The sequence below is a fragment of the Macadamia integrifolia genome, chromosome 6 (genome assembly GCF_013358625.1).
Source record: "Macadamia integrifolia cultivar HAES 741 chromosome 6, SCU_Mint_v3, whole genome shotgun sequence".
In the NCBI taxonomy this organism is placed as follows: domain Eukaryota; kingdom Viridiplantae; phylum Streptophyta; class Magnoliopsida; order Proteales; family Proteaceae; genus Macadamia; species Macadamia integrifolia.
In genome coordinates, this window is record NC_056562.1 from 27,353,895 (window position 1) to 27,377,027 (window position 23,133).

At 44.4% G+C, this 23,133-nt stretch overlaps 1 protein-coding gene and 1 long non-coding RNA gene across 3 annotated transcripts; both read left to right on the top strand.

The window, feature by feature from the left end:
- Window positions 1-14,868: 14,868 nt before the first annotated feature.
- On the top strand, window positions 14,869-16,292 carry LOC122081422. Its single transcript, XR_006141075.1, has 4 exons — window positions 14,869-15,121; window positions 15,269-15,322; window positions 15,417-15,458; window positions 15,565-16,292. It is a non-coding gene; the product is annotated as an uncharacterized LOC122081422 (long non-coding RNA).
- A 1,571-nt stretch (window positions 16,293-17,863) lies between these two features.
- LOC122082738 (proline--tRNA ligase, chloroplastic/mitochondrial-like) lies at window positions 17,864-18,827 on the top strand. Of its 2 annotated transcripts, none has more exons than XR_006141388.1 (4): window positions 17,864-17,904; window positions 18,024-18,114; window positions 18,218-18,314; window positions 18,458-18,827. XR_006141388.1 is itself a non-coding variant. In XM_042650484.1 (4 exons), the coding sequence occupies exons 2-4, from the start codon at window positions 18,103-18,105 to the stop codon at window positions 18,596-18,598; spliced, it is 267 nt and encodes an 88-aa protein (XP_042506418.1). In that variant the 5' UTR covers window positions 17,864-17,904; window positions 18,024-18,102; the 3' UTR covers window positions 18,599-18,823. The 2 variants fall into 2 exon arrangements, 1 of the variants encoding a protein (XP_042506418.1); XM_042650484.1 differs by having other exon boundaries at window positions 18,201-18,314; window positions 18,458-18,823.
- The last annotated feature ends 4,306 nt before the right edge of the window (window positions 18,828-23,133 follow it).

A 23,133-nucleotide genomic window follows, 5' to 3' on the forward strand; every position in this document is an offset into this window, starting at 1 on the left:
TTAGGGTTTTGGGTGTAGGTTTCTAGGTTTTGGGTTTTAGGGTTTAGGGTTTAGGGTTTAGGGATTAGGGATTAGGGATTTAATATTTTGGATTTAGCAGCTAGGGTGTAGGGTTTAGGGATTAGGTTTCAAGGTTGAGGGTTTAGTGTTTAAGGATTAGGTTTAGGGATAAGGGTTCAGGGTTTTGGGTTTAGGTTGTAGGGTACAGGGCTTAGGGTTTAGGTTTTAGGGTTAGGGTTTTAAGGTCCAGGGATAAGGATTTAGGGTTTAGGGTTTTAGGGTGTAGGGCTTAGGGTTGTGGGTTTAGGGTATAGGCTTTAGGGTTTAGGGTTTAGTGTATAGGGTTTAGGTATTAGGGTTTAGGGTTTAGGGTTTAGAGTTTAGGGTTTGCGTTTAGGGTTTAGGGTTTGTTGGGTAGGGTGTTGGGATTAGGGCGTAGGGTCTAGGGCATAGGCTTTAGGCTTTGGGTTTAGGGTTTAGGATTTAAGGATTAGGCTTTGGGGTTTTGGGTTTAAAGTTTAGGGTTTATGATTTAGGATGTACGGTCTTTGATTCAGGGTTTTGGGTTTAGTTTAATTGTTTTGGGTTCAGTGTTTAGGGTTTAGGGTTTGGGGTTTAGGATTTAGGGTTTTGGGTTTAGAGTTTGGGGTTTGGGGCTTACGATTTACGGTTTACGGTTTACAGCAGAGGGTTTAGTGTGTACGGATTAGGGTTCAGGGTTTGGGGTTTAGGGTTTTGGGTTTTGGGTTTATGTTTTAGGGTTTTGGGTTTAGGGCTTAATGTATAGGCTTTAGGCTGTGAGGTTTAGGGTTTTGTGTCTTAGGTTTAGGGTTTTAGGGTTTAGGTTTTCAGCTTAAGGTTTAGTGTTTAGTGTTTTGGGTTTACGGTTTAAGGATTAGGGTTTAGGGTTTAGGGTTTAGGTATTAGGGATTAGGGTTTTAGGGCTTAATGTTTATGGTTTAGGGTATAGGGATTAGGGTTTTGGTTTTAGGGTTTTGGCTTAGGGTTTAAGGATTAGGGTTTTTGATTTAGGGTTTAGGGTTTAGGGTTTAGGGTTTAGGATTTAGGGATTAGGGTTTAGGATTTAGTGTTTAGGGATTAGGGTTTTAGGGTTTTTTTTTAGGGTTTAGGGTTTAGGGTTTCGGTTTTAGGGTTTTGGCTTAGTGTTTAAGGATTAAGGTTTTTGGTTTAGGGCTTATGGTTTAGGGTTTAGGGATTAGGGTTTTAGGGTTTAAGGTTTAGCATATAGGGTGTTGGGTTTAGGGATTAGGTTTCAAGGTTTAGGGTTTAGGGTTTAAGGTCTAGGGTTTAGGGTCTATTAGGGTTTAAGGTTTTGGGTTTAGGTTTTGGGGATTAGGATTTGGGGTTTCGGCGTTTGGTTTTAGGTTTATGGTGTAGGGTTTTGGTTAATGGTTTAGGGTTTCGGGTTTAGTGTTTTAGGTTTTGGTTTGAGGGTATAGGGATTAGGGTTTAGGGTTTAAGGGATTAGGGGTTAGGGTTTGGGAGTAGGGCTTAGGGTATAGGCTTTAGGGTTTAGGGTTTAGGGTTCAGGGTTCAGGGTTAAGGGATTAGAGTTTAGGATCTAGGGTTTAGGGTTTAGGGTTTAAAGTTTTGGGTTTAGCATAACAGTTTAGGGTTTGGGGTTTAGGGTTTAGGGTTTAGGGTTTAGGGTTTACGGTTTTGGGTTTAGTGTTTTGAGTTTAGGTTTTTTGGTTTAGGGTTTAAGGTTTAGGGTTTAGGGAGTAGAGTTTTGGGTTTAGAGTTTTGGGTGTATGGTTTGGGGTTTGGGGTTTGGGGTTTAGCTTTAGGGTTCATGGTTTTGGGTTAAGGGTTTTGGGTTTAGCATTTTGGGTTTAAGGTTTAGGGTTTAGGGCATGGGATATAAGGTTTAGGGTTTAGTGTTTAGGGTTTAGAGTTTAGAGTTTAGGGTTTTGGGTTTAGGATTTTTTGTTTAGGGTTTAGGGTTTAGGGTTCAAGGTTTATGGTTTAGGGTTTAGAGTTTTGGGCTTAGGGTTTATGGGTTTGGGTTTTTGGGATTAGGGGATTAGGGTTTTAGGGTTTAGTGTTTAGGGTATAGTGTATAGGGTTTGGGGTTTAGGATTTATGATTTAGGGATTAGGGTTTAGGGTTTACAGTTTTGGCTGTAGTGTTTAAGGTTTAGGGCTTAGGGATTAAGGTTTAGGGATTAAGCTTTAGGGTTTAGGGTTTAGAGTTTTGGTTTTAGGGTTTGAGGTTTAGGCATTTGGGATTTGGGTTTACAATTTACTGTTTTGGGTTTAGTGTTTAGGGTTTACGGTTTAGGGTGTAGGGATTACAGTTTAGGGTTTAGGGTTTAGTGTTTGGGGTTCGAGGTTTAGGGATTAGGGTTTTGGGTTTAGGTTTATCGTTTAGGGTTTAGGGTTTAGAGTTTAGGAGTTTCGGCTTAGGGTTTAAGGATTAGGGTTTTAGGGTTTTAGGTTTATGTGTTGGTTTTAGGGTTTTGGTTTTACGGTTTAGGGTTTAGGGTTTAGGGTTTAGGGTTTAGTGTTTTGAGGTTTAGGGTATATGGTGTAGGGTGTAGGGTTTAGAGTTTAGGTTATAAGGTTTAGGGTTTAGGGTTTAAGGTTGAGGGTTTAGAGTTTAGGTACTAGGATTTTAGAGTTTAGGGTTTGGGGTACAGGGTGTAGTGTTTAGGGTTTAGGTTTTATGGTTTAGGGTTTAGCGTTTAGGGTTTAGTTTTTAAGGTTTATGGTTTTTGGATTTGGGGTTTAGTGTTTAGGGTTCAGGTTTTCGGGTTTCGGATCAAGGGGCTTATTAATTATCGGTTTTGGTTTGGATCGGGCAAGCCCGATGGGACCGAACGTTCAGCCCAATAGTTTAAACCCTATGGTATATCGACTTCTTTTGAGGTTTGACCGTTCTACTGTTTCCATTTTTTAGCCCAGCGGCTGAACTTTGAACCTAATGGAGTAAGAGAAATCGCAGAACGCAAATTAAAGCTCTCTGATCGCTGCTCGCCACTATTGCTCGTCTGCCTCCTGTTGCTCGCTACCTGCTACTCTTCATTGCCTTTGCTTGAAGTCCTCGCAAGCCACAACATCGTTCAAGTTAGTCTCTCTCTCACTCTACGATTTCGTGAAAGGAAAATAGCCCTAAGATTGTGATTGCACCCCCTTTCTACTGCCTACAATCTCCCTGCAACCCTACTACATCTTATATTTTGCGGTCCTCTTTCTCTGGAATCTTCCTCTCATGTTGCATTCACTGGGTGACAGTACTGCTGCTTTTGTATCTTCTCTACATATTATTTGTTCAGCAAGTGTTGTGTTGCATAAATAAAAAGTATTTTTTTAATGAAAAATAGAGGAAAATATCATATATACTAAAAAATATTGAAGAGCACTTGGGACTAAGGAATGGATAAAAATTGTTGGCCATTATCTTTCTCCTTTGGTTATCTCCTCTGTAGATATTTATCCTTGGAACATTTCTTCGAAGAAGAATACATTGTGGTTCAACTCCAAGGGAAAAAAATCGATTCAACCTGGTAATGGCCCGAGACTAAAAGGCCGAATCAACCTGAAACCAAACCAAACCGAAACCAAAACCGACCAAAAACCAAAATTGCTTAATGGGTTGGTTTCGGATTCACACATTATGAGACCAAAACTGACTAATTGACACCCCTAGGTTTGGGTGCTCATGGCTAGGTGTGGGTGTGCATGGGCGAGGTGTGGGTGTGCAAGTTCTATCTTCTGGGAATGATTACGGGAGATATGATGGTCCAATTTTGAAATACCACATATAGTTGGAATCGTGATTCCGAGTACTATCCATTCGTACAGTCGCTTTGGACCAGATTTCTTCGTCTATGGGAATTCATAATTGGACCCTTTTTTCTCTCACACGGGGCTTCTAGGGTTTTCGGTTGAGTACGGAATGTTTCAGGTTTGGGTTACCTCAGTCAGTTGTCATCTCTATCGATAGGAAGCTATTGGTCGCGTCCACAATCCGGAAGTCATCATAGTCTAGGGAGGGCGACAAAATTGGGTGTCTACACCGAGCCAAATTAACCGAACCGAATCAATTCGGTTTGAGCATATGATTATTCCCTCGGTTCAGCTTGGTTATAGTTCAGGGTATAAGAACCATCGGTTCAAACCAAACCGAATTAGTATTGGTTTAAGTATATGAATATTCGCCTTTGTTTTTTTTTTCTTGGTGGTAAGTGTTTCTTGCAATTTATTACACATATTCACATGCTAAGATAATTTTAGAGTTGACAATGACCATAATATCCATAATTTGAGCCCATTATGGCCTTTAGTCCATCACAATCATGGTCCAAGAGTGGAACTGTTTACATAACCGAATTAAAACAGAGTTATAAAACAGTGTTACAGAACTGAATCAGAATCAAAACCGAGCCAAACTGAATTAAATTGGATTGTGTATTCAACTATGGAACCGACTCGGTCCTCGATTCAATTTTGTTTAACTCATCATCCCTTTGAACCGAACTAAAACTGAGCCGATTGACACCCTTAACTGTGGGAACACATGCACGAACATCCAATTAGGGTTGGAACGTCTTTTCATGATGCCTGTTTTTGGGTGTAGATAACACAACTAGGTACTAATCATTTTCTCCTTTTATTTTTTAGACAGTACACATTGGAGGTTAAGCGTAGACACCATATATAACAGCCACATTAATATGATAATTATCTTGTTTATACCTATTCTCCAAATATGCAGTGCAACATGAACTTGGTTTTAGATGACCGTTGCTTATATCAAAGATTCTAGAACTACAGATAAGTTTTTCCTTTGTCTTCTATTTTGTTTCTGAATATCATTCATGTTAATGAATTTAGAAATCAATATTTATTTGTAGGAGAAAGAGAAAAGGAGAACCTGTCAAAATACTAGAACCAAGGTATCCTAGCAATTCCCGTTGCTGTGTTATATGCTGCACATTTTCAGAACCGACACTTTGTTTTGTGGTGTTACTCTTGGAGGGAACCTCTAGGTGTGGGAAGGCGTCAGGTAACTCCTCACTGTTTAATCTTGACAATAGTACTTCTTATCTAAAAGGAGCACCAGAAGAAGGGGGAGGGGGACTAATAAAGATACAAAGTCAATGACAATATTCACCTTTTATTACTACCAATCATCTTGTAACATAAGTCTGGTTAAATTCACTGTATTGTTTTACGAGAACCAATTTTTTTGTTTCAGAAAATTTATTGTTATTTTTTTTTTCTAATTGTGCAGGAACTTGACTTGGATAACGATAAGGTAAGATTTATGTAGTAGATTTCTTTCCTAGAAACGATGTTATCTTGTTTATACATATTCTCCAAATATGTATTTTCTTATTCCACAACCCCCTTCCAAAAATATATATATCTATATATATATAAATTATGTACGTAATCGGGATTTCTTCGTTTGCCACTAAAATCTATGTAGCATGAACTTGGTTGAAGATGAGCCTTGCTTACATCAAAGGTTGTAGAACTGCAGATAAGTTTTGCCTATGTTTTCTATTTGTTTCCGAATATCATTCATGTTGATGAATTTAGAAATCAATCTTTATTTGCAGGAGAATTTCCGAATATCATTCATGTTGATGAATTTAGAAATCAATCTTTATTTGCAGGAGAAAGAGAAAAGGAGAATCTGTTAAAATACTAGCGCCAAGGTATCTTAGTAATTCCAGTTGCTATTTTATTTGCTGCACATTTTCAGAACTGATCTATCTCCTCCCTTCTTTATCACTTACACCTTGGTGTGGGAACGCGTTAGGGGACTTCACACTAATTAATCTTGACAGTAGTATGTCTTATCTAAAAAGGAGTACGAAAGAGAAGGGGGGAGTAATGAGGATGTAAAGTGAAGGACAATATTCACTTTTGTTTGAGTACTACCACTTAGTCTGTAATGCATGTTTAGTTAAATTCACTATATTGTTTTACAAGAACAAATTTCTTGTTTTCAGAAAATTTATTGATAGTTTTTTACCAATTGTGCAGGAACTTGACTTGGGTATCGACGAGGTAGGATTTACGTAAAAGATTTCTCTCCTAGAAACGAAGTTATCTTATTTATTCTAGTTCTCTAAATATGTAGTTTTGTAATTATTCCAACCCCTATTATATATATATAGTTTGGTTTTGTTTGTTTGCAGCTAAAAGCACTCCTACATGAACGTGGATGTAGATCATTCACAGTGATGCCTTCAAAAATAAATCATTCTTTGCAGGTGAAAGCACTACTGTATGAATTTGGAGCTCAGACCGAAAGGCTTTCCCTCGGTTAGGAGTTAAAGCCAAGGCCAAGTATGCCTCATGGATGATATTACCCTCATTTGGGAGCTCAGGCTAAAGGTGAGCATAGATGACCGAAGGGCCTTGCCTCTGTTTAGGGCTTAGGCTAAAGCCAAACAAGCCAAACTGAAAGACCTAACCTCTGATGGGGGCTTAGGCCTAGGCAGAGCAGACCTAACCAAAGTTCCTCCCCTCAGTTTGGAGTTCATGCCTAGGCAGAGCAAAATTGACTAAGGGGCCTACCCTCAGTTTGGGTCAGGCCAAATTTTAGAACACCTGATCGAAGGGCCTGCCTTCGGTATGGGATCAAGCTAAGGCCAAACATACCAAACCGAAGGGACTACCCTCGGTTGGGAGCTCAGCCACGACTGAGTACACTTGATTGAAGGGTGTACTCTAGGTTAGGAGATCAGGCTAAGGCAAAGCACACCTGATCGAAGGGTCTACCCTCGGTTGGGAGCTCTAACCAAATTCCAGCATACGATCTAAGGGCCTTACCTTTGTTGGGGGCTCAAGCTAAGGCTGTCAAACTTAACTGAAGGACCTACCCTTTGTTGGGAGCTTAGGCCATGACCAAGTACAGTTGACTGAAGGGCCTACTCTCTATTGGGAGCTCAGGCCAAAGCCGAATATACCTGACTGAGGGGCCTATACTCGTTTGGGGGCTTAGGATAAGGTCGAGCACACCTGACCAAAGGGCTTACCCTTGGTTGGGAAATGGGAACTCAAGAGAAGGTCGAGTATAGATGACCCAAGGGCCTTACCTCTATTTGGGGCTCAAGCTAAAGCCGTGCAAGCCAAACCAAAGGACCTAACGTCGGACGGGGGCTTAGGCCTAGGCCAAGCACGCCTGACCAAAGTGCTTACCTTTAGTGGGGAGTTCAAGCTTAAGCCGAGCACAAATGACTGAAGGGCCTACCCTCGGTTGAGAGCTCTAGCCAAAAACCACAGACTGAAGGTAGGCCTAGAGTAGGGCCTACCTTAGGTTGGGAGCTCAACCATGGCTGAGTACACCTGATCGAAGGGCGTATTCTCTGTTAGGAGCTCAGGCCAAAGCCGAGCACACCTGACTGAAGGGTCTACCCCGGTTTGGAGCTTAAACCAGAGTCGAGGATACGTGATAGAAGGGCCTTCCCTCGGTTGCGGGCTTAAGCCAAAGCTGAGCAAACCTGATTGAAGGGCCTACCCTCGATTGGGGGCTCAGGCCAAAGCCGAGAACACCTAACAGAAGGACTTACTCTCGATTGGGAGCTTAGGTCATAATCTAGTGCACTTGATCGAAGGGCCTACTCTCAGTTGGGAGCTTAGCTTAAGGTTGAGCACACTTGATCGAAGGGCATACCCTCAGTTGGGGGCTCTGGCCAAGGCCAAACACACCACACTGAAGGGCCAACCCTAGGTTGGAAGCTCAAGCTCGGGCCACGACCGAGTACACCGAACTGAAGGGCATACTGTCAGTTGGGAGCTCAGGCCAAGGCCGAGCACACTTGATCAAAGGGCTTTCTATTGGTTGAGGGCTCAGGATAAAGCTAAGCACACTTGACCTTAGGGCCTACCCTCGGTTGAGAGCTCAAGCCAAAGCCGAGCACATCAGACTAAAGGTCCTATCGCAGTTGGAAGCTCAGGCCCAAGTAGAGCACACCTGACTGAAAGGCCTTCCCTTGGTTAAGGTGACAGGCAAAGCTGAGTAGACCGCAAAGCCTTGTAGACCTAATTGACATGCCAACCTTCGGTTTGGTTGGGAGTTAGAGCCAAGGCCAAGCACACCTGACGGAAGGTATTCCCCTCTTTGGGAGCTGTGGCCAAGGCCGAGATCCTCGGTTGGGGGCTCAAACCATGGTCGAGCACACCTAACCAAAGAGCCTAACCTCGGTTGGGAGTTTAAGCAAGGCCAAGCATAGCTGACCGAAGGGCCTTGCCTCGATTGGGGGATGAGGCTAAAGTCGAACACCTTGATTGAAGGTTTTAGCTTCTGTTGGGGGCTTAGGCCTAGGCCGAGCACACTTGACCAAAGTGCACACTCTCAATTGGGAGTTTAAGCTAAGGCCGAGCGCACTTAGCCAAAGGGCCTACCCTCAGTTAGGAGCTCAGGCCAAGGCCGTGCAAACCTATCCGAAGGGCCTACTCTCAGTTTGGGGTTAAGACAAAGCCGAGCTCACATGATCAAAGGGTCTACCCTCGGTTAAGGGCTCTGGTTAAGGCCAAACACCCCAAGACCGAGGGGCCTACCCTCGATTGGGGGCTCAGGCTATGGCCGAGAAGACCTGATTGAGGGGCCTACACTCGGTTGGGTGCTCAGGCCAAGGTCGGGCACACCAGACGAAAGGGCTTACCCTTAGTTGGGAGCTCAAGCTAAAGCCGAGCATAGATGACCAAAGGTCTATGCCTCTGTTGGAGGCTCAAGCCAAAGCCGAGCACATCTGACTGAAGTGCCTACCTTCAGTTGGGAGTTCAGGCCCAAGCTGAGCAAACCTGACCGAAGGGCCTTCCCTCGATTGGGAGCTCACACCAATCCCGAGCACCCTGCTTGCTCAGAGAACCTTCTCCCATAAAATAGTCAAATGTGCCTGAGCATAGTTTACTTTGGAGATTCAAATATGTTTTTCCCAAAAAAAAAGGTGGGAATGATGGAATTTTAAAAATATATATATAAAAAAACTATAAAAGAGTTTGTGATCACCCACTTCGTGTTCACTGTCTAATTTTAACAATAGGGCTTCTAATCTTAAAAAGAGTACCAAAGAAAAAAAGGGGGGACCAAGGGGGATACAAAGTGAAAGACAACATTCACTTTTGTTTGATTACTAGCATTTAGCTTGTAGCGTAAGCTTAGTTTTATTCACTAGTTTGATTTACAAGAACCAAGTTCTTGCTATCATAAAATTTATTAATAATTTTTTTCTAATTATGCAAGAACTTGACTTGGGTAAGGACAAGGTAAGATTTATGTAATAGATTTATTTCCTAGAAACGAAATTATCTTGTTTATACCTATTCTCCAAATATGCAGTGCAACATGAACTTGGTTTTAGATGAGCATTGCTTATATCAAAGATTCTAGAACTACAGATAAGTTTTTCCTTTGTCTTCTATTTTGTTTCTGAATATCATTCATGTTAATGAATTTAGAAATCAATATTTATTTGTAGGAGAAAGAGAAAAGGAGAACCTGTCAAAATACTAGCACCAAGGTATCCTAGCAATTCCAGTTGCTGTGTTATATGATGCACATTTTCAGAACTGACACTTTGTTTTGTGGTCTTACTCTTGGAGGGAACCTCTAGGTGTGGGAAGGCGTCAGGGAACTCCTCACTGTTTAATCTTGACAATAGTACTTCTTATCTAAAAGGAGCACCAGAAGAAGGGGGGGGGGGACTAATAAAGATAGAAAGGCAATGCCAATATTCACCTTTTATTACTACCAATCATCTTGTAACATAAGTCTGGTTAAATTCATTGTATTGTTTTACGAGAACCAATTTTTTTGTTTCAGAAAATTTATTGATATTTTTTTTTTCTAATTGTGCAGGAACTTGACTTGGACAACGACAAGGTAAGATTTATGTAATAGATTTCTTTCCTAGAAACGATGTTATCTTCTTTATACATGTTCTCCAAATATGTAGTTTTTTATTATTCCACAACCCCCTTCCAAAAAAATACATATATATATATTATGCATAATCGGGATTTTTTTGTTTGCAACTAAAACGTGTGCAGCATGAACTTGGTTGAAGATGAGCCTTGCTTACATCAAAGGTTGTAGAACTGCTGATAAGTTTTACGTTTGTTTTCTATTTGTTTCCGATTATCATTCATGTTGATGAATTTAGAAATCAATCTTTATTTGCAAGAGAGAGAGAAAAGGAGAAGTTGTTAAAATACTAGCACCAAGGTATCCTAGTAATTCTAATAGCTCTTTTATATGTTGCACATTTTCAGAACTGATCTGTGTCCTCCCTTTTTTATCACTTACACCTTGTTTTGTGGTATTACTCTAAGAGGGAACCGCTAGGTGTGGGAAGGCGTGAGGGGACTGTTTACGGCTCATTGTCTAATCTTGACAGTAGTACATCTTATCTAAAAAGGAGTAGGAAAGAGAAGGGGGCCTGATGAGGATACAAAGTGAAGGACAACATTCACCTTTGTTTGATTACTACCACTCAGTCTGTATCTCAAGTTTAGTTAAATTCACTGTATTGTTTTACAAGAACTAATTTTTTGTTTCAAAAAATTTATTGATAGTTTTTTTCCAATTGTTCAGAACTTGACTTGGGTATCGACGAGGTAGGATTTTCGTAATAGATTTCTCTCCGAGAAATGAAGTTTTCTTGTTTATACAAGTTCTCTAAATATGTAGTTTTGTAATTATTCCTCCCCCCAATATATATATATATATATATATTTATATAGTTTGGTTTTGTTTGTTTGCAGCTAAAAGCACTCCTGTATGAACGTGGATGTAAATGAGCCTTGCGTACAACAAAGATTGTATAATTGTAGATAAGTTATGCCTATGTCATCTATTTGTTTTCATGTATGATTCACAGTGATGCCTTTAGAAATATATCCTTCTTTACAGGTGAAAGCACTACTGTATGAACTTGGAGCTCAGGCCAAGGTCGTGCAAACCTGACCGAAGGGTCTACTCTCAGTTTAGGGTCAGGCTAAGGCCAAGAACACCTGATCAAAGGGCTTACCCTCGGTTGGGGGTTCTAGCTAAAGCCAAACACACTATATTGAAGGGCCTACTCTCGGTTAGGAGCTCTGGCCACGACTGAGTACACCTGACTGAAGGGTCTACTCTCAATTGGGAGATCAGGCCATAGCCGAGCACATCTGATCGAAGGGATTTCCTTTGCTTAAGGGCTCAGAGTAAAGCTGAGCACTCCTAACCTTAGTGCCTACCCTCGGTTGTGAGCACAGGCCAAAGTCGAGCACACTAGACTGAAGGTCCTATGTCGATTGGGAGCATTGGCCCAAGCTGAGCACACCTGACCGAAAGGCCTTCCCTCGGTAAGGAGTTAAAGTCAAGGCCAAGCATGCCTCACAGAAGGTATTACCCTCATTTGGGAGCTCAGCCAAGGTCGAGTAGACCTGACCAAAGGGCATACCTTTAGTTTGGGGGCTTAGGCCAACACCGAGCATAACTAACCAAAGGGCCGACCTTCGGTTGGGAGCTCTGGAAAAAACTGGGCATAGCTTACCGAAGGGCCTTGCCTCCATTTGGGGATGAGGCTAAAGCCGATCACCCTGATTAAAGGGTCAAGCCTCGGTTGGGGCTTAAGCCTAGGCTGAGCACACTTGACCAAAGTGCTTACCATTAATTGAGAGTTCAAGCTAAAGCCAAGCACACCTAATCGATGGGCCTGCCCTCGGTTAGGAGCCCCGGCTAAGACTGTGAAAACTTGACTGAAGGGTCTACTCTCAATTTTAGGGTCAAACCAAGGCCGAGCATACCTGACCGAAGCTCCTATCCTCGGTTGCTGGCTCTAGACAAGGCTATACACACTAGACTTAAGGGCTAGCCTCGGTTGGGTGCTCAGGCCATAGCCAAGTACACCTGACCGAAGGGCCTAGTTTTTATTGGGAGTTCAGGTTAAGGCTGAGTGGACCTGATCGGGGGGCTTGCACTCGTTTGGGGGCTCAAGCCAAGGTCGAGCAGACCTAACCGAAGGGCCTACCCTCGGTTGGGAGCTTAGCCACAGCTGAGTACACTTGATGGAAGGGCGTACTCTCAGTTAGGAGCTCAGGCCAAGGCCGAGCACATCTGACCGAAGGGTCTACCTTCTGTTGGGAGCTCAGATCAAAGTCGAGCATACGTGATCAAAGGGCTTTCCCTCGGTTAAGGGCTTAAGTAAAGGTTGAGCAATCCTGACTGAAGGGCTTACCCTCGATTAGGGATTCTGGCCAAATCCGAGCACACCTAACCGAGGGGCCTACCCTTGGTTGGGAGCGTAGGCCATGACCGAGTACACCTGACTGATGGCCCTACTCTCGGTTGGGAGCTTAGCCTAAGGCCACGCAGACCTTATAGAAGGGCTTGCCCTCATTTGGGAGCTCAGGGCGAGGCCAAGCAGACTTGATCGAAGGGCCTTCCCTTGGTTGTGGACTCAAGCCAAGGCTGAGCAAACTTGATTGAAGGGCCTACACTTGATTAGGGGCTTTGGCCAAAGCCGAGCACACCAAACCGAAGGGCCTACCTTTGATTGGGGGCGTAGGCCATGGTTGAGTATACCTGACTGAAGGGCCTACTCTCAGTTGGAAGCTCAGTCTATGGCCGAACACACCTAATCAAAGGGCCAACCCTCGTTTAGGAGCTCAGGGCAAGGCCAGGTAGACCTGATCGTAGGGCCTTCCCTCAGTTGGGGGCTCAAGCCAAGGCCGAGTAGACCTGACTAAAGCGCCTACCCTCGATGGGGGGCTCAGGCCAAAGCTAAACACACTTTTACAAATGCCTACCCTCGGGTGTGAGCTCAGGCCAAAGCTGAGCATATCTGACCGTAGGGCCTTCCCTCGATTGGTGGCTCTAGCCAGATCTGAGCAAATCAGACTGAAGGGCCTACCCTCGGTTGGGGCTTAACCCAATGTCGAGCACACCTGATCGAAGTGTCTACCCTAAATTGGGAGTCTAGGCCAAAGCCGAGCATGCCTGACCGAAGGACCTACCCTAGGTTTGGAGCTCAGGCTAAAATCAAGCAAAGCTGGTCGAAGGCCTACCCTCGATTGGGGGCTTAGGCTAAAGTCGAGCAGACCTGATAGAACGACTTACTCTCGATTGGGAGTTCCGGCCAATAGCAAACACACCATACCAAAGGGCTTACTCTCTATTAGGTGGTCAAGTCAAAGCTGGGCATATATGATCTAATAGCCTTCCCTTGGTTAGGAGATCAGGCTAAGGCCGAGCAGAGCTTACCAGATTGAAGGGCCTACCCTCGGTTTGAGGGCTTAGGCCAAAGCCAATCACACCTTCCCGGTGGGCCTTCCCTCAGTTGAAACATAGGCTAAGGCTGAGCAGACCTGACCAAATTGCCTACATTTAATTGGAAGTTTAAGCCAAGCCCGAGCACACCTAACCGAAGGGCCTACCATCGGTTAGGAGCTAAGGCCATGGCCGTGCAAACCTGACCAAAGCGTTTACTCCCAGTTTAGGGTCAGACCAAAACCAAGCACACTTGACCGAATGGCCTACTCTCGGTTAGGAGCTCAGGCCATGACCGAGTACACCTAACCGAAGGGCCTACTCTCGATTGAGAGCTTAGGCTAAAGCTGAATAGACCTGATCGAGGGGCTTACACTCGTTTGGGGGCTCAGGCCAAGGTCGAGCACACCTGACCAAAGAGCCTACCCTAAGTAGGGAGCTCAGGCCAAAGGCGAGCATAGACGACCAAAGGGCCTTGCCTCTGTTTGGGGCTCAGGCCAAAGCCTAGCAAGCTAAACCAAAGGGCCTAACCGTGGATGGGGCTTAGGCCTAGGCTGAGTAGACCTGACCAAAGTGTCTACCCTCAGTTGGGAGTTCAAGCCTAGGTCGAGCACAACTGACTAAAGGGCCTACCCTTGGTTTGGGGTCAGGCCAAATTCGAGCACACCTGACCGAAGGGTCTACCTTCGGTAGGGGATCAGGCCAAGGCCCAACACACCAACCGAAGGGACTACCCTCTATTGGGAGCTCAGCCACAGCTGAGTACACCTGATTGAAGGGTGTACTCTCGCTTAAGAGATCAGGCCAAGGAAGAGCACAATTGACCGAAGGGTCTACCCTCGGTTGGGTGCTCAAATAAAAGTCGAGCATATTTGCTCGACGGGGTCCTACCTTTGTTGGGGGCTCAAACCAAGGTTATGCAAACCTGACTGAAGGGTTTACCCTCAATTGGGGGCTCAAGCCAAAACCGAGCATACCTAATCGAAAGGCCTACCCTCGGTTAGGAACTTAGGCCATGGCGGAGTACACCTGACCAAAGGTCCTAGTCTCAGTTGGGAGCTCATTGTAAGGCCATGCACACCTGATCGAAGGGCATATTATCGGTTGGGGGCTCTGGCTAATGCCAAACACACTACTCTGAAGGGCCTACCCTCTATTGGGATCTCAGGCCATGGCCGAGTACTCTGACTGATGGGACTACTCTTGGTTGGGAGCTCAGGCCAAGGCCGAGCACACCTGATCGAAGGGTTTTCCTTTGGTTTAGGGCTCACGATAAAGCTAAGCACACTTAATCTTAGGGCCTACCCTCGGTTGAGAGCTTAGGCCAAAGCCGAGCAGACCTAATTGAGGTGCCAACCTTCAGTTTAGTTGGGAGTTAAAGCCAATGCCAAGCACACCAGATGGAAGGTATTAACCCTTGTATAGGAGCTGAGGTCAATGCTAAGAAGACTTAACCAAAGGGCCTACCCTAACCGTGGGGCTCAGGCCATGGTCGAGCACACCTGATCAATGGGCCTACCCTTGGTTGGAAACTCAAGCCAAGGCCGAGTATAGTTGATCGAAGGGATCTCCTTCTTTAACACTTATACCTTGTTTCATGGTGTTACTCTATGAGGGAACCTCTAGGTGTGGGAAGGCGTCAGGGGACTCCTCATTGTTTAATGTTGACAATAGTACTTATCTAAAAGGTGCACCAAAAGAAAGGGGGGACAAATAAGGATACAAAGTGAATGACAATATTCATCTTTGATTACTACCACTCAGCTTGTAACGTAAGTTTCGTTAAATTCACTATATTGTTTTACAAGAACTAATTTTTTGGTTTCGGAAAATTTATTGATAGTTTTTTTTTCCAATTGTGCAGGAAATTGGTTTGGACAACGACAAGGTAAGATTTATGTAATAAAATTGATGTTATCTTGTTTATAAATATTCTCTAAATATGTAGTTTTTTATTATTCCACAGCCCTCTTTCTAAAATATATATATATATATATATATTATATATACATGGTCGGGCTTTCTTTATATGCAGGAAAAAGCTGTGCAACATTAACTTGGTTAAAAATGAGCGTTGCTTACATCAAAGGTTGTAGAATTGCAAATAAGTTTTGCCTATGTCTTTTATTTGTTTCCAAATATCATTCATATTGATGAATTTAGAAATCAATCTTTATTTGCAGGAGAAAGATAAAAGGAGAACCTGTTAAAATACTAGTGCCAAGGTATCCTAGTAATTCCAATTGCTATTTTTTATATAGCACATTTTCAGTACTGATCTATCTCCTTCCTTCTTTATCACTTACACCTTGTTTTGTGGTATTACTTTAGGAGATAACCACTAGGTGTGGGAAGGCATCAGGGGACTCCTCATTGTCTAATCATGACAGTAGTACATCTTATCTAAAACGTAGTACGAAAGAGAAGGGGGGGACTAATGAGGATACAAAGTGAAGGACAACAGTCACATTTTTTTTTATTACTACCACTTAGTCTGTAACACAAGTTTAGTTAGATTCACTATATTGTTTTACAAGAACTAGTTTTTTGCTTTCAAAAAGTTTATTGATAGTTTTTTTCCAATTGTGCAGGAACTTGACTTGGGTAACAACAAAGTAGGATTTACGTAACAGATTTCCCTTCTAGAAACGAAGTTACATGTAGTTTTGTAATTATTCGACCCCCTCCAATATATATATATATATATGTAGTTTGGTTTTGTTTGTTTGCAGCTAAAAGCACCCCTGCTTGAATATAGATGTAGATGAGCCTTGCGTACAACAAAGATTGTATAATTGCTGATAAGTTATGCCTATGTCATTTATTTGTTTTCTAGTATCATTCATGGTGATGCCTTTAGAAATAAATCCTTTTTTGAAGGTGAAAGCACTGCTGTATGATCTTGGAGCTCAAGCTAAGGCCGTGCAAACCTGACCGAATGGTCTACTCTTAGTTTAGGGTCAGGCCAAGGCTGAGAACACTTGATCGAAGGGCTTACCCTCGGTTGGGGGCTCTAGCCAAAGCCAAACACACTATACTGAAGGGCCTACCCTCTATTGGGAGCTCTGGCCATAATCGAGTACACCTAACGAAAGGGTTTACTCTCGGTTGGGAGCTCAGGCCAAAGTTGAGCGCACGTGATTGAAGGGATTTCCTTTGTTTAAGGGCTCAGAGTAAAGCTGAGCACACCTGACCTTAGGGCCTACCCTCGGTTGAGAGCTCAAACCAAAGCTGAGCACACCTGACCGAAAGGCCTTCCCTTGGTTGGGAGTTAAATCCAAGGCCAAGTATGCCTTATGGATGATATTACCCTCCTTTGGGAGCTCAGGCCAAGGCCGAGCAGCCTGATCAAAGGGCCTACCTTAGTTGGGTGCTTAGGCTAATATCAAGCTCCACTGACCAAAGGGCCGACCCTCGGTTGGGAGCTCAGGCAAAAGCTGAGCATAGTTGACCGAAGGGTCTTGCCTCGATGAGGGTTTTACCTTTGTTTGGGGCTCAGGCTAAAGCTAAGAAAGCCAAACCGAAAGGCCAAACCTCGGATGGGGGCTTAGGCCTAAGCCAAGCACACTTGAACAAAGTGCCTACCCTCAGTTGGCAGTTTATGTCTAGGCCGAGAACAACTGACCGAAGGGCCTACCCTCGATTAGGAGCTCAGGCCAAGGTTGACCAAACTTGACCAAAGGGCCTACCCTTGGTTTGGGGTCAGGCCAAAGCCGAGCACACCTGATCGAAGGGTCGACCTTCGGCAGGGGCTCAGTCCAAGGCCAAACACACCAGACCGAAGGGACAACCTTCGGTTGGGAGCTCAGCCACAACTGAGTACACCTGACTGAAGGGTGTACTCTCGGTTAGGTGATCAAGCCAAAGTAGAGCATACCTAACCAAAGGGTCTACCCTTCGTCGGGAGCTCAAACCAAAGTCGAGCATATGTAATCAAAGGGCCTTACCTTTGTTGGGGGCTCAAGCCAAGGCTGTGCAAACCTGACTGAAGGGCCTACCCTCGATTGGGGGCTTAAGCTAAAGTTGAGCACACCTAACCGAAAGGCCTACCCTCGGTTGGGAGCTTAGGCCATGGCCGAGTACACCTGACCAAAGGGCCTATTCTTGGTTGGGAGCTCAGCCTAAGGCCAAGCACACCTGATCGAAGGGCATACCGTTAGTTGGGGGCTCTGACCAAGGCCAAACACACCACACCACACCGAAGGGGCTACCCTCGGTTGGGAGCGCAAGCCACCACCGAGTACTTTGACTGAAGGGACTACTCTTGGTTGGGAGCTTAGGCCAAGGCCGAGCACACCTGATCGAAGGGCTTTCCTTTGGTTGAGGGCTCAGGATAAATCTAAGCACACAAGACCGAGGGGTTTACCCACGATTAGGAGCTGATGCCACGGCCAAGTAGACCTGACTAAGGGGCCTACACTTGGTTGGGTGCTCATTATGCGTTCATCCCTAAGTAGATTAGGTCCTCAAATCCAATGGCACTTTACTAATAAACGGTAACTGGAAATGGTTGTTCTCGGTATACCCGGATCTCCGAAAGTGTTTTCCCGGATCAAGGGCCCTTCGTCGAGCCTTTCCTTTAGTGGTTGGGGGAAGCATGTTGAGGGTTTCAGTCCACAATTGGCAGTTCTGACTATTGGAGGAGGAAAAGAACTTGAAGAAAAGCTTGTGGTAAATTCTCTTGTTTATTTATTTATTTTTTTTTCCTTATAGCTTTTACCTTTTAACCAAGTCTGTGAAAAGATTCTGCCTGAAATTTGGCTTTGATATCTTTCTGTTACACATTTGAGATACTGTCGACCTACTAGTGAAACCATTGTGAATTACAAGTTTACTCAATGGATCCATAGCTACCGCGATCTTCCACTCATGATTAATCAGGTGCCTTGTTTTGGTCAATATTCTACCTATACTCTTATTCTAAATGTGAATTTTGCCTTACGGTTTTCCCCTTGTTAATTTCTCAGTGGGAAAATGTCACAAGATGGGAATTGAGGACAAAACCTTTCATTAGGACCCTTGAATTTTTGTGGCAAGAGGGTCATACAGCGCATGCAACCCTTGAAGAGGCAGAAGAAGAGGTCTGCACCATCTTTACTCAAAGATTTCCCCACTTAATTTAAAATATGCTTTATATTTAATTGATTGATGTTGTTTTATTAGCCGATCCCATTTAGTTGGGAAAAGGCTGTTCTATTGTTGTATTGATGTTGTTTTATTGCAGGCATTAAAAATGGTCGATGTCTATAAAAGCTTTGCTTATGAGCAAGCAGCAATACCTGTCATTGCAGGTCGAAAATCTAGGCTTGAGACATTTGCTGGTGCTCTGAGGACATATACAATTGAAGCCATGATGGGTGATTGAAGAGCTCTACAGGCTGGAACTAGCCACAACCTTGGACAGAATTTCTTCCGTGCCTTCGAAACACAGGTGCTAATACTGCATTTATGGAGTTTATTTTAACCATGTTTCTAAAAACACTTTAAGCATTGATGGGTAGATGAGTTACATGTGCTATTCTTGTTTGTTTTGGGACGTTTACATCCATTGTGGTTTGAGTAACAAGGTCCAAAGCGTTAACAATATCTTCTTGTCAAAATCATTTCATTAGTTTAGGAGTGGGCTTATTTCTTGATTAGTGAAATGACTTATTTGGAGAAAGCTGTAGTGAACTCAACATAAATTTTTTAATACCCTGCTTGTTGATGCACTCATAGCCCACAGGCTTCTCCCTTTTTGAATTTCCCCAGTCTATTCGAATTTGCACTCCACTCCACCTTTTTGTCAATTCGCCAGCTAGAACACACATATAGACTCGCATCACATAGTGCATGTTCCCCTAGGAACTACCTGAGTTATAAATTTTGATAAATTTCTTGAAATTTTGGATGTTTGCTAGTTTGAGAGTATTCTCATTCAAAAATAAATTAGAATTGAAACATATGAATTTTGATTTTTGAATGAAATAGGAAAGATAGAGCAACCATAGGAAGTTAATAGATATAAGAAATCAGAGTAGGGATATAGATAAAGAAACTTTTGTCTGAATTTTTTTCTGATATTTAATCTGAAATCTCAAAGTTTGTATTGGATATGGGTGTATATATATATATAGACTAATGCTTAAAATCTCAGTACAAACTTGTCAGGAGGGCTGTAAATGGATTGGATTAGAATTCGATCTAGGTGGTATATACTCCAAATTTTCTTTAGGGTCTATTACATCTGAATATATGGTATCAGGTCCATATCCAATCAGATTTATTTTTTTTTGGATGAGTAAATAAATTTATACCCAAAGAGGAGAAAATACAAGGGGAAAAGGGGGGGGAGGGGAGGCTTAAGCCAACAAGGAAAAGCCAGCCCCTGGGGGGAACAAAGCAAAAAGCAAAAAGCGACAAAGAGACAAACAACAACATTAGCAGCAGCCAACAACCAACAACAGCAAGCAACAACCAACAACCAATAGCCAAGGAGCAGGGGGGTGAGGGAGGGGGGAGGGGCAAGAGAGGGCGGATGGGGGGGTGAGGGACGAGGGACGAGGGGAGAGGGGGTCATGGAGGAGGGGGAGGGGCAAGCAAAGGCTCCAGGAAGAGATTATGTGGTCATTTCTGAGAGACAAGGGGATTGGCCGGGATAGGAAGGAGTTCAGAGAGGGGATTTCTGAGGCAACATCAAAGAAGATGACTTTCCAAATCCTATCCGGGGAGCGGGAGTTGGAGGACCACCTACGAGGGTTACACTCCATCCAGAGGTGAGTAATTGTAGTAGAGAAGGCAAGCTTGCCAATGGTGTCATAGATGGAGGAGCCAGCAAAAGTCATATTAACCCAAATACATTCCCTATCAAAGGGAAGAATTAACCTAGGGGAAGGCTAGCAACGAGCTAGGACAGTTTTCCAGACCAAGGAAGAAAGAGGACAAAAGAAGAAGAGGTAGGGGACATCCTCTTGACCATCAGGGCAGAGGCAACAGGCAGGGTCGACATGACTGTGCCGACGAAGAAGGAAGGATTGCGTGGGGAGGTAGTTGGATAGACATCTCCAGGTAGTGAAGTTGTGCCAAGGAATATGACCTTTGAACCCTGCGAGATTACGCCATGGAACAACAGGACCCGAGGATCTGACAAAGGACCAAGCAGAGGTAGAGGAGAACAACCTATTGGAAGAGGGAAGCCAGACACATTTGTCATCCCTTCCACGATGCCCAGGGAGAATGGGGGGGAGGGAGTCCCACAGATCCGCAAGGGGGGAGGAGAGAGAGGAGGAGTCTAGCCCAGAGGGAAGAGAATAGAGGAGACAGGAGAGGATTTGGAAAGACCAGAAGAATAGATGATTCTAGGGGTGACTAGAGAAGAAAGGATACCCGAGGGGTGCCAAGGGTCCATCCAAAGGGAGGTCGAATGCCCATTGCCAATGATGTTGGAGCAAGTAGTAAGGGTAAGGGATCTGAGGCTAAAGATTTTTCGCAAAATCCACGAGGCATCAGAGGGGGAGGGACAAGTCCAAAGGGAGTTATGGGCAAGCAAAGAAGAGTATACTCAGTCCACCCAGATGCTTCGATGCTTGGAGGCAATCTTCTAAATAAGCTTGAGAATGCCTACAGCATTGACCTCCTTGATCCTTCTGATACCGAGACCTCCTTCAGACTTGGGCAAGCAGACCTTTGCCCAAGGCAATGGATGGAGAAACTTGGAGGTGTTGGAACCTTTCCAGAGAAAGGAACATAAGAGACTTTCCAGAAAGGATAAAGATCCTAGACTAGAAGAGATGGAGAGATTGGAGGACAGATATAATAAGGACAAGCTAACCAGCATAGGAGAGGAGCTTGCCTTTCCAGAGCTGGAGCCTCTTCCGGATCAAGTCAAGCATAGGGGGCAATGGTGGGCAGAGAGCCTAGAGGAAATGAGGGGAAGGCCTAGATATTTCACTGGCAAGGAACCCAAGGAAAAGCCCATGATACGAAGGAGAAGGGATTGAGTATCAGAAGAGAAACCAGAGAGGGGGAGATTAGATTTGAGGAGGTTGATGGAGAGCCCAGAAAGGGATTCAAAGGACTGAAGGGGAGACATAATGGAAGAGATGGAGAGGGAATCAACTTTAGAGAAGACCATAGTGTCATCTGCAAAAGCAAGGTGAGTGAGGGAAAGAGGCTTACACTTGGGAATATGGGAAATGAGATGAATATCAAAGGCCGACTGAATGGAACGGGAGAGCACCTCAAGAGATGGAGAGAAAAGAAAGGGGGAGAGAGGGTAGCCTTGGCGGATACCTCGCCCAGAAGGGAAGTATCCAGCAGGGCTACCATTGACTAAAACTGAGAACCGGGGAGTGGATATGCAGCAGAAAATCCAGTGGACAAAGGAAGGGGGGGGGGGAAGGACATTTGGAGCAAGACTTTAGAGATGTAATCCCAACTGATAGAGTCAAAAGCCTTGTGGATGACAATTTTGAGAAGAGCAGAGGGGGAGTGATTTTTTCGATCAAATCCTCCGACAATCTCATGGCAGAGGATGATATTGTCAGCAATGCTCCTCCCAGCAATGAAGGCAAATTGGTTGGGGCTCACAAGAGAATCAATGAATTTCCCAATCCTATTAGCCAGAATTTTGGCTATGAACTTATAGAGCAGATTACAGAGAAATAGGCATGAAGTCATTCATCATTTTAGCACCTTCCTTCTTAGGAATGAGGTAGAGGAAGGTGTGATTGAGACCCCTTTGATCTGAGAGGGGTTGAGGAAGAAGCTCCTCACCTCTAGGATGAGATCCTTACGAATAATGTTCCAGCAAGAGGAAAAGAATCCCATATTGAAGCCGTCAGGGCTAGGGGCTTTATTGGCCTTATGGGAGAGGATGATAGAGAGGATTTCCTTGTCGGAGGGGATGGAAAGAAGAGAAGGAAGAAGATCATTTGGGACGAATTTGTTGAGAAGGGGGGGACGAATTTGTTGAGGAGAAGGGGGGAATAGGAGGAGGAGAAGGAAGAAGGGGCTTGGAGAAGATTCCCTCGAAATGAGAGATAGCTTCCGACTTGATTTCCTCGGGGAGGAGGAGCTCAGTACCAATGGAGGAGAGGAGCTTGGGGATGGTATTCACATTGTTTCTAGCTTTGAGAGAGAGATGGAAGAAGGCGGAGTTGGAGTCTCCAAGATCAAGCCACTTGATATGAGCTTTCTGGCGAAAGAAGCTCTCTTCTTGGGCAAGAAGCAAGGCAAGCTCAGAAGCAGTGGCCTTCTCATCAGAGGCAAGGACAGGGTTAAGAAATCAAGCTGAATTTGGGATTGAATGAGAAGAAGCTTGTCTCGACAAGAGGAGACACGCGAGGAGATGTTGCCAAAGGTGGAGGAATTCCAGAGCTTAAGGGTAGCTTTGACAGATTTGAGCTTTTTGGCAAAAGCAACAAGGGGAGGGAGGGAGCGGGGAATGGGAATGGACTAGGCATTTTGGACAATGAGAAGAAATTCCTGGTGGGAGGTCCACATGTCAGAATTTGAACGGCTTGGGACCAAATGAGGAGAAAGGAAGAACATGAAGATCCATGGGACAGTGATCAGAGATACCAGGGAGATCGAAATAGGCGTGGGAGGAGGGAAAGGACTCTAGCCAAGGCTCATTGACCAGAGCATGGTCAAGCTTATAGGCAACCCTTGAAGAACTGGCTCTGCGGTTGTCACGTAAGCTTGGTGCCGGACCACCTTGGATCATTGAGACCAAGATCATCAATGCAATCATTGAAGGAGTTGACCGCAAGGGGGTCAACGGGGTTACCTCCATGCTTCTCGTGGCTGAAACGGATGACATTGAAGTCACCCCCAATCCCCCAGGGATGAGAGTCGAAGGAGGGGGTAAAGAGAGAAGGTCAGACCAAAGGGGGAGCCTACGAGAGGCAAGGTTATGGG

Excerpts from the sequence above, each read along its gene's own strand:
- LOC122082738 (XM_042650484.1), top strand. Across the intron at positions 18,315-18,457 it reads TTGAAGAGGCAGAAGAAGAG|GCATTAAAAATGGTCGATGT; the intron begins GTCTGCACCATC and ends GTTTTATTGCAG.